At 35.5% G+C, this 11,613-nt stretch overlaps 1 protein-coding gene across 1 annotated transcript; it reads left to right on the top strand.

The window, feature by feature from the left end:
- Positions 1 to 6,646: 6,646 nt before the first annotated feature.
- On the top strand, positions 6,647 to 11,144 carry LOC120332195 (uncharacterized). Its single transcript, XM_078119543.1, has 11 exons — positions 6,647 to 6,762; positions 6,857 to 7,052; positions 7,295 to 7,475; positions 7,675 to 7,845; positions 8,029 to 8,189; positions 8,263 to 8,473; positions 8,843 to 8,967; positions 9,576 to 9,780; positions 9,900 to 10,206; positions 10,464 to 10,774; positions 10,942 to 11,144. Exons 1-11 carry the CDS (start codon positions 6,679 to 6,681, stop codon positions 11,000 to 11,002), a joined length of 2,013 nt encoding a protein of 670 aa, XP_077975669.1. The 5' UTR covers positions 6,647 to 6,678; the 3' UTR covers positions 11,003 to 11,144.
- Positions 11,145 to 11,613: the final 469 nt, after the last annotated feature.

Genomic DNA, 11,613 nt, shown 5'->3' with positions numbered 1-11,613 from the left:
CATAGAGCGCGCAAGTTGATGTGATGTTCAAAAAAATTTGATTGGTGTATATACATCGCAATTCATTTTCCAATTTACCCACGTTTATCATGGGGTAAAATTTGGAGACAGTAGCCAACAAATGGATGGGAAATTGACGTGCAAATTTTGAAAATTTTTTTGGGGTTCATCAAAGAGAACGCGGCAAGGTGTTCAGTGCGCAGACGATCGCCTATTTGATTCACCAGAATGTCACAGCATTCCTTTGCAGACAAAATCAAACGCTGCGTTGTTTGCCCGCGGCGTAAAGAAGCACTCCATGTGTCGTCGTATTTTATTGTTTCCCGGATACGAGGTACAGCATCGCAGAAGTCTGAAATACACGACTGCACAGACGCTCCATCCATTAGCCTTGACTGCAATGCGCCGTATAATACATCCACGTGATAGAATATTGTGGAGAAAAAAGTGAAAAAAAATGAAAACTCACCATCTTCTAGCAGACGCTTTAGACCTACCGCCTACCTCACAGAGCGTTCGTCCCAAACCGGAGAGCTCTGAATGCCATTGAAACACTCAATGAGCTCAGACCTAATTTCGGACACGCCCTGCACCACGCGTGATCGCAAGTTCCAACGTGTTGGTGCACAAGCTGGGAGACGGCGGCTACATATCTGGCGAAGGAGGTCAGAGCGCTTCGGCGAAACGGAAAAAAATGAAGAAAACCCCGAAACATTTGCAAAAAATATACGGACGAGAGGGGTATCAAGACACATATTTTTAATAACGAGGTTAAATTGGTGTGCATAACAATGTAAAAAATGCGCATGAGGAAAATCTTCTTTTATATAAACTTGAACACCATGTTTCGACCCACTCATGACTGCCGCGCCGTCATAAGTTTGAGCTATCAATTTAGCGGTAGCAAAAAGTAGGCAATAAAAACAAAAAAGTTCATTTTTGTCCTCGCTGTAACACAACCATTCGTGTTTTTTATACCAAGTTTCTGCGCAGAATGTACGCCGACGCTTTCCTCCGTCATGGGATTGTTCCAGTGAACAATTTTTTGGTTAATAAGGCCCAAGACGTTGTACCTCTAATTTTTGTTCCAGCGGCAGCTGCGAAAACGGAGTGCGAAGTAGTGCATCAACCTTATTCATTATGAGGTCTAAGGCTAAGAAATGCGAAGCCGGAAAGAAGTGAGGAGCTCAAAAGGAATGTGGAAAATCGAAAGCAAATGGACTAAAGGTCTCTAACTGATTCAAATAGCGAAACAAGCGACACAAACGAAGGCGAGGAAACTATCAACTCTTCAAGCAACCAACGAACGAGAAGGAATGCGTGAATATGTCAACACGTTGTTGTAAGAAACGTCGGCATTGTGTCGTCATAATTTCGGGGCTAGCCCCGATGATTTGGTAAAAGAAACAGAAAACAAACGAGACAAACGCGGCGAGTGGAAGATAAAAGAGAGAATACGATATACAATGAGCAACCGGGGCAAAATCGGCGTCGCCCCGTCGACGTTCGGCGAAGGCTTTGCGAGCGAAAAATGAACCATGTCGGGAGAATATGGTTAGTGTAGACAGTCTGTGCAACCGATATTGAGGTATTTTTCGAATATTTTTTATTATACCGAAAAAACAACCGGGGCATTGCCCCGGTTGGCCCTATTGACGCGCCGCCACTGCGAAAAGTATTCTAAATTTGGCAGCTTTTACATGCACCCGAATGACGGGTTAACTATTGCCTTCGACTTAACGGCCGCGGCTCGCCCCTCCCTCCCCCTTTAGATAATGTGGATAACATAATATTGAAACTTTATCTCGATTACCGTGTGCCGATTAAATCCTGTTGGAGTGAATTTGAACGCAATCCCGCACTGTCCTTGTGGCGATGTGTCCTCTCATTTTTTGAATATGGTGGCTAGTCATTAGGGTTGGGTATTTCGACTCGAATAAACAATTCAAATCGCCACCAACTTGTTACCCACAGCTCATCGATACATTGAAAACTATTAGAATAATTTATTTTTCCGCAATTCGAAAATTAAAATATCATAAATAATTTAAGTTCCGCCATTCATTATAAATTCTAAGATATGAAAGCAATAACATAAAACGATTTTTAGTGCTTATTTTCCAATTTGAATTCCTAACCTTTATCATTATATTGGTAATGCACCCACCTCCTCATTTTATGTATTTAATATGATAACGGGAACACAGCCACGAATACCATCAGGGACGCAGATATCATATTGTAAAAACATGGCAAGAATCCATTTTGTGTCCATATTGTTGATAAGTTGCCTTGATTTCCACAGAAAGTTACCATTTTGTATAAATTAGCTTACTGTAGGCATTTATTAAAACTAAACATGAATTGAAGAAGTGTTCATTTAGAGTTTCATTTTGTTATTAGCAGATATTATGTCGAAGTATGCGTACCAAGATGGCGCACAACCTGAAAATAGTATGTGTGTGTACCTGTTGGGATTCAGGTAGTGCGACATCTTGGTGCGCTTACTTCTGGAGCACCTATTAATATGTATTCAGACAATATTTTGTAACCAATGATAATGATAAATAATCATGTGCTTCATGCTTGCTCCTCTTTACCATGGTCTCGGGAATGACTGATAATTGTATATTGCATGTATACTATGTTTTCTTCTCTTTACTTTTAACCTAATGAAATGAGAAAAGGGTTTCTATGCATTAGACTCACGGCGTTTCCGTAAAATTACAAATCCTCAAAACACAATTTGATTTTACATTGAAGGATTTATTCAAGTATGGATTTGCCCAATACATTTTTGGGGCTCCCGAAGTATGCGAACCAAGATGGCGGACATCGGAATGTAATATGTGTACTAGGTTAAGGTTAGGCCATAATTTTAGGTATAAATACTACGGGAGGCTCTCTGATAATAGGACTAAAATAAGGAAAATTGGAAAAAAATTATCGCCTAACCCTAACCTGTTACCCGTGTTACGTTTCGATGTCCGCCATCTTGGTTCGCATACTTCGGGAGCACCACATTTTTTAATAATAAACCGCATTATTTAAGTTCAGTGGATCGCGAGTTAGGCATGTTATAGGTCCCCCGATAGCAGGTATTTATAAAGCATTTCCTGAGCTATCAAAAATACCAAAAATAGCTAAATTTTCAAATTTGTCTAGCTAATTACACAAGTATATCGTCACGCTAATAACCGAATCGCGTAAGTCATTTTTAGCAGTTTTGAGAAAAACGTGAAAAACTTCCTAATGATATTGTCATGCCATTGAGAGTCAATAATTTGCCAAAGTTCAATTTTTTGATCGTAGCCGGATTTAAGTTAATTTGTATGACGCAGTCATGTGACGTCATAATGGTGCACTGTGACTTAGGCAGAAATGTGTCAATGACTTGGAGACACACGCAATTTTGCAACTTGACTATATGTACCAGTACTGAAAACCAAACTATATAGAATAAAACAGCAATGTACCCTTATATAAAAGCCAACCAAGGTGAATTGGACTCAGACAGTGAATATCACAAGTGCACGCCTTCCTATACTGTAGTATAAATTGAAATTTATAAGCGCTAAGCTAGAATCTGAGATGCAAAAACTCGAAAATCATTTGCCGAGGTTATTTTGCCTCTGTGACGTCATAGTCCTGCGTTATCAATGATAATTCATTATGACGAAACAATTGAACAAATTTGCATATCATACAAAATCTCTATTTTTATGGGTTTCGGAATTCTTAAAACAAAATCTGACTTAACAGACAGGTGCGCAGCATTACATAAATACCTATTTTATGAAAAACTCAAAACCGCCAAAAAATGACTTACGCAATTCGGGTATTAGCGTGACGATATTATAATATATCTCTACTTAATGTTCCCATACATCAATGTTCCCAAAATTAAAAAATATAGGTCAAGTTATTTTTGTCCACGTTATGTTAGACTACTCTGTTCAATAAACTTTCTTGTCTTTTCTACCTTTTCATATATTTTGTTAAAACCAAGTTTGTCAGTTTTACATATTTCACACAAATTTCTTACACGCTCCTTCACAAATTCCTCTATCACTTTCAATTTCTTTTCAAATCCACTTTGAATGCAGGTGCTGGCCGCGTAGTAGGAGTTAACAAGATCCGCATCAGGAATGAATTACATGCTGATAACGGAAACACCAAAAGCGAACTAGACTTATGATAGCTCATTGGAAAAAAATGTACATATTGGTGTTTTTGCTGATGACTTTTGTTTTGAGGATAATATTTGTTGTTGAGCAAATTTTTTGTCGGGAACTAATATGCCGATCGTTTTCGAATTAAGTCTTTCAAATATGGCTGAAGCCTGGGTATCACTTTCATATTCTTTATTGAAATTTGTTATGAGTTTCATGGTGCACGATATTTTACGAAATATTTTGCTTTTTATTTTAACTAAAGGGGAACACTTTTTATTTCGTATTACTCGACCGACTCCGTATTGTTTGTCCGGCGATCTCTACTAACTTGGTGCTTCCAAATCTACCGTACTGGTACTCATGATTGGTATTTGTCTCCATATATTTGAGTATTGCTCTCCTGTTTTATTGACATCTGAACCTCCTCTGATTTGGTAAATTTGAGTTTCCTATTCTTGTCGGAAACAGTTTGATTAAGTAAGAAGTATCAAATACAAAGAAGTATCAGATGTTTCTAGATTTTTCACTCTTTGCTAGTTTATCCTGGCAATACAAATCGATACTCAGATTGTCAGTGATTATTAGTCGTCTAAAAAAAATTTACAAAGAATTTTTCACATCAGTACCATAATAGTAACACGATAATCGGAAAAATATGTTTTGTTCATATAATAAAAAATGTAAGTTGGTCTGTGTGACAAAATGCGTATTCATTTGGCGTTTCTTTGACAACCGTGTTTCCCCGAAAATAAGACGTAGTCTGAATTATATCGTTAATCAGGGGGAAAAATTTCACAATCGCAACAATGATAGAATTGAATGAAATAAAGTGAAATAATTTCGCGTTAAATTTCAAGTAAAAGTAATCAAAAATTTCTCTCTTAAGATTACAAGATTTTTTGAATAACCTTTTTTGGTAGACTAATTAAATAGAACGAGACTGTTAAACTGTGGGCAGTTAAATATTTTGAATCTGAATGATGATTATAAATGTGTACCCCAGCTGGTAATTGCTTTATTTATTTTTGCCATGGTGAAGTATAGACAGTATTTTTCTGAGTCCGGGGTCAAGGGAATTTCCATAGATAAATTAGATAAATAATTAGATAAAGATAGATAAATATCAATGTACTCTACAGAATATATTATTGATGAGAAAAAGTTTCTAATGTTCCTATGCATTGAAAGGATGCAAAAAGTAAACGGAGTTTTAAACGGCTCATGGCTGTGGGATATATGGATTTTTAAATATATATACGTCACATGTACGTACAGAACATTTATGTAGCCATGACTATGTACACATAAAACATCCGTGAAACCTTTTAAATGATGATATTAAGTATAATAAATTCACAAACGACATATTCGACATATTCACCATATCTAGTTCATATCTGGATAGAGATTTATAATATATAACGAAATGAAGAGTCTTGAAATCTATATATATCTATATATATAAATCTATACAATCATTATTTGATTCCCAGATACTGTTTGTCACGGGCTACCTTAGATTCTATACCTCACTTTTGGTCTCTTGAATTGCTATATTATAACTCTTTATTGAGACTTACTGTGAATCTGATTGTCGTATCAGGTATTTTATGTATTTATTGCGTTATTTTTGTTTTGCTTATGTTTATTTGTTGTGTTGTTTTTATATGGACCACAGAGGTCTGGAGTAATAAACGAACGAATTGAACGAATTGAATATATCTATATCATTAGCTTCATGGTTTTTCGGCATGATATTCTGTGTATATTCAAATAACGAGATGCCAAGAATGAACAATTACAATGCAACGAAACAGTTGGATTCAAAACACACCGCATCACTTCAAAATGTGATGTTCTGAAGTTGCTTAGATACCACATACATAATTTAGATAAACGGCGCCAGGTCTGGGATCTAATCCTACACTTCGATGTCTTGTAATTACTATCCAGCATTAGTATGACATAATGATACTGATTTAAATCTCTCAACGCTATATCGAAGCATTAATCCATAGGTGCAAAATACACGGATTCGTGCTATAAAATGTTTTTTATGTCTTCCTCGGATTTTTGTTTGAAATCGAAAACAGCATAGTTAAAACAAAAATTGTAACAGGATAAGTTTCATTGAACACATTGAAAACTGATAATGTAAAAAGTAAGGAATCGAGAACGGGTTGTAAAAACAAGAAGATGAAATCACCATGCAAAATGTATTAAGCCTACTTCTGAATCTTATCTGCTGATTTAAAATTGCAAGTTTGAACTGCAAATGGATTATCTTTCCCGTGTCTCGAGTTATCAAAACTTGATCGTTCAACAAAACTGCACTGGGAAAGCCTCATAATATATACACATATCGAAATTACGGAATCCATAAGTTTATTCGAGTAGGATGATTATGCATGTTTTGAACGACAAAATAGCAACCAGGAGTGTTTTATCGGCGCCAGTACGGTTCAAGATATTCTGTTTCGGGGTATAAATAGGCCACGGAAGCATGAATCGAATCAGTCTCAACTCGAAGAACTTCGAAACAAGACACAAAATGAGGATCCTGATCTTACTTCTGGCTTGCCTGGCGGTAAGTCTATTTTACTATATCTATTTGAATTCGAATTTGGTAAAATATTTGCTCTACAGTCTATAATATCACGCAACCTATTTTCTTTATACAGATTGCCAACGCAGCCTCCTATGTTCAACATCCATGTGGTTACACTAAATATTCCATCAGGAGATTCTACGTCTTCCCTACTTCGGCATGTCTCAAGTTTCGTGTTCATTTTTCCACCTCCTGGTTCACTACCAAATATTATTCCTCCGTGATGAGTTCTTATCCTGGAACTAAATGTGGAACAGATGATTTTCAAGGTAATAATTATTCATTTCTTCAAGACATTAATACCTTTGCATTTCAGAACGATAGATTTCTCTTTTCTCGTTTTTAATAAAAAGTTCTCTCTGTTCGCCACTCTCTCATTTTTAAAATCTCTCTCATATTCATTTCATTGTTTCTCTCTTCCCTTCTTTCTTTTTTTCTCTCCCTCAGATTTGTTGCCTTCCATCGATATTCAATGTAACTTCATTTCTATTTTACTTTCTCAAAAACACAGAAATGACCAAAATCGAATTCAAGACCAATCTTGAGAAGAAGCTGAAGTCAAAGGCAGATGCAATATTGAAGGAGATGAACGAACATTACGATACTTGGCTTGTTAATTTCAACTTGAGAATGGAGAGTTGCAAGACTACATTTGCCGATAGAGTCAATGAATATACAAATAAATTTTTGAAGTATTTTTGAAGTTAATTTTTCATAGATCTTTCATAGATCGGTTCAATGCACTTTAATATTAAAATTAAAATCGAAAATAAGAAATGAATTTAAATTTTTTTTTTATTCCAAAAGCCAAGTCTTGTTGGCATATCGAAAATGTCTAAACGTCGAATTCTATACAGAAAACTTTTTATTTTTCGGCATTTATATATATAGATACGTCCCTGAGGAGCGCAGAGCAGCTGTTTCGGAGAAAATGGATAAAGCTGTATCCACATTCACAGCAAAAATTGACAAAATGGCTTCTACCACCGCTATTAAATACAAATCTGCAATTCAGAAGAGACACAACAAGTTGATTGCGTTCCACGGAAGGATCGTCAATGCGTAAGCTCGATTATTTAACGTCTTTTTAAGTAACTTTACTGATGCAACGTAATGTGTTCTGTAATATATTGAGAAAATTTCCACTTCTGTATGTTCTGCTAATTTAAACAACAATAAAAATTCATTTAAAAACAACAAAGTTAAAATCACGTGAAATAACTTTTCCTTCATATATTAAACCAGAGCACTAAAATGCTTCCAAACTCGATCTGACAAAATTGCTCAATTCAAGAAGGCACTTACCGGACGGATCAAAGAGTATTTTGCTCATTTCAAGAAAGTTATGAGTAAACTCAACGAGAAAAAGGTTAAAGTTTATCGCTGTCTTTTATATAAGATGCATGGTGAGTTAACATTATTAACGCTACGTTTCGCTAACATTTTACATTATTTTTAACAATATTTTTGATTTTTTAGGATCAAAAACCTGGGAAAAAGAAATTGTCGACGCTGTTGTGAATGAATATAAAACCAAATTATCAAACAAACTTGATGTCACTTTTAATTCCTACGCGGACAAAATTAACGGTTTCAAAGATGTGATAGTTCAAAGATATGCATGCTCTTATCAATGCACAACATACACTGGATGCTTGAACTTTTTCAAGAAGAAGTATTATAATTCATGGTAAAACTTGTCAATGTTATAAAGAATATTTAATGCCAATTTGAAACACTTTTCTGGTTAGTTTGATAGGAAAATTTATTAAAGTTGACTCACAATTTTTGTCTGCTGATCAACTAGCAGAATTTTAGCAAAACAAACACAAACTCAAGCTTCATTAGTATTTAATATTAGTATTGCAATATTAAGTATACTAGGAGTATAATTTCCCTGACAGCTAGTCTAAGAGCTTAGTGGTTCTTTGCGAAAAATTTCCGATTTCCCACTTTCAAGCAATACCTTGTAAGTATGCTTTGGCAAATTACTTGTGAGAAAAGTAAAAAGAGTTTTATTCAAAGTCGAAGACTTATTAAAAACAATATTTCATTTCAGCAAAAAACTTGGAACATGGTGGACTTTCCGATACACGAAGAAAATTAGTTGCTTCAAGTTTGCTAATTATAGATATTATGCCTGGAAGAAGCCTGAATTCAAGAAATTGAAAACTTGCGATATCGGTATTTATTGAAAATTTAATTTTAGATTTAGATATCTTAAGCACACTAAAATTCTATAGTCAAATGCAATACTTTTCTTCGTGTTAGCTATGCAATTCAAACGTAGAGTCGGAGAACATTAACAATCGACTCCGAATCTGAGTTGAAAAAGTTGACTCCGGCTCCGAATACTCGGGGAATCAGATTTTGAGGCTAAAAGCTTTGGCGTATGCAATCATTCTTTAATAAATTGCCAGGAACGCTCAGCCATAATGAACATAACTTTTTTAAATTACTGTACAAAATTTTAATTTCTTTCGTTCTTACGAAACGTCTGAAATTCGGGCTTCGGAGAATTCAAATTTCGACTCTGACTCCAAATCTTGAATCCAGAAAGTTTGAAAATTCGATTCCAGCTTCGACTCCAACAAACACATACCAAATACCGACACAGACTCCTCACACAGACACCGACTCCTCAGCCTTGGTCTTAAGTTAGTCCATCTATCGTCTATGATTCTATGTGCTCTGGAGATACAAAGCATAATCTATGACACACAGACACCGACTCAGCCTTGGTCTTAAGTTATCAAGCATGCTCATTCTAACAAAATCTTATTTCGTCACAGAAACTGTGAACAAATCTCCCGCCGAATTCGAGGTCGATCTTTCCAAGAAAGTAAAAACCTTAGTCAGCGTTGCGAAGGAAGCATACAAGGCATGGGAATTGAAATGGACGGGACTTCATAAGAAATATTATGAAGAATATCAAACGATTGTTACAAAGAGACATAAGTGGTTGATCAAGGCTTTGGAAGCAACATACTACGTCAGGTATAAAGTTTCACAACTCGGGCAATGTACTACAAATTTGAATTTGGTTTTTTTCGCTTTCCGTTGGGGTATTTCGACCGAAATTGTAGAAGCCTAATAATACTATTTACTACTTTTAGGCAAGGACGCCTCTGCAAGATGGCATTATGTAAAATCGAATCATACACAATGAAACTGGCAAGTCAGAAAACTAAAGCTCTCAAATGTTACGAAAAAATGTTGGCAGATCGATTAAGTACATCGGGGAAGATTTACGTCAAAAGGATAGAAAAATACGAAACCAATTTGAAAAAGTTGGCTGAAAAAATAACTGCTCGTTATCAAACTTGCCTCAACACAAGAATGAAGAAAATTGAGAAACATACTCAGACTTTGAATGAGAAGAAAGACAAATTGAGAGAAGCGTTGAAGAATGGTCTGACCAAGGTGATTATATTGTTGAGACTAAAAACTATGATAACTAATCAATGTGACGGAATTCTGAAATTTTAACTCAATTTTGCAGTCACTCATTTCAACATTTTCGAAAATTGTTAAACAAATTATTATATCAAAAACATGAATCGGAATATTTTAAGGAAAAGGGCAAAACAAAATATCAGTACAAAAATCCCGGTCGTGCTGCAACCTTTGATTTCTCCTGAATTTACTCAAATTATCGAAAAATATGGTCTTACATCCAGGTTTCTAAAATGAAGATTAATCAATACAAAAAGATGTTGGCTTTCTACTTTGGCGAAGAGTTTGAAGGAGCTGTATCTGATCTCTTCGGTGCATACAAAAGCAAGGTCAACAGTCAATATCTCGCAATTCTCGATGAGTTCGACCAATACTGGAATGATATGATTCCAAAACTTGAACAACATTACGCCTGTGGATACAAATGCAATTATGCTGTCAAGTTTACTCTTCCTGTTATGAATTGCTCGTCGTTCCAGTGGAGGATTGTTTATCCAACCACATGCAGCTATAAGTTCAGTCTGAAATATTACAGGTGAGATATTTATTTAGTTTGATATAAATATCATAGCGAAGCGAACAAACAGCAGGCGACTGTTTAGCGTTGGCCAGTGTGATCTATACTTAAACATACCAGTTGGACTGTCGAGTCATAAGTAATTAAAATAACAACTGGTAATTAATTCTTACACATATTTTCAGGCATTACTATGGATACGTTCTCAAGCAGAACAAAAGTGGATGTTACATTTGGAGCAAATAATTTGCAAGTGACGGCTAATAACGACGACACATCGAAATTTTAGATAATCATAGTCTAAACTAGAAACTTAGATTTGGTGATTGTTGAAATAAATGTTGTCGCATATTACATGTGTTTTGTTAGTATTGGGTAAATGTGGGTACAGCATTACGAATGCATTTTTCATATTCCCAACGCAATGCCGCCGACAAGATATCTCTCAAGTTATCTCAGCTATCAGAAATTTTAATTAACCGTTCGATATTGCCCCGTGATTTATAATGCGGGAGTTTAACATTTTGATGTCAATTTAAAATGTCAATCGAGGTAACATCACGTGCAATAAGATGAAATATTCACATGGTTTATCAGAAATAGTTTTATGTGGCGTTTCAATATTGCGAAAAGTATTCTAAATTAGTCATCTTTTACATGCACCCGAATGACGGGTTAACTATTCCCTTCGACTTAACGGCCGCGGCTCGCCATGTGATTAATTTTATGGCGTCATATTGTCATGGCAAGAATCCATTTTGTGTCCATATTGTTGATAAGTTGCCTTGATTTCCACAGAAAGTTATCATTTTGTATAAATTAGCTTACTGTGCACATCCATTAAACTAAACATGAAT

Source organism: Styela clava, chromosome 13, assembly GCF_964204865.1.
Source record: "Styela clava chromosome 13, kaStyClav1.hap1.2, whole genome shotgun sequence".
Lineage (NCBI taxonomy): Eukaryota > Metazoa > Chordata > Ascidiacea > Stolidobranchia > Styelidae > Styela > Styela clava.
The sequence above is the reverse complement of the archived record's forward strand: the minus strand, read 5'-3'. Positions and strand labels throughout refer to the sequence as shown.

Coding starts and splice junctions, on each gene's coding strand:
- LOC120332195 (XM_078119543.1), top strand. CDS start 6,679: ATGAATCGAATCAGTCTCAACTCGAAGAACTTCGAAACAAGACACAAA. Junction 7,053..7,294: donor TGGAACAGATGATTTTCAAG/GTAATAATTATT, acceptor TCAAAAACACAG/AAATGACCAAAATCGAATTC. Junction 10,207..10,463: donor TGAAGAATGGTCTGACCAAG/GTGATTATATTG, acceptor TCTTACATCCAG/GTTTCTAAAATGAAGATTAA.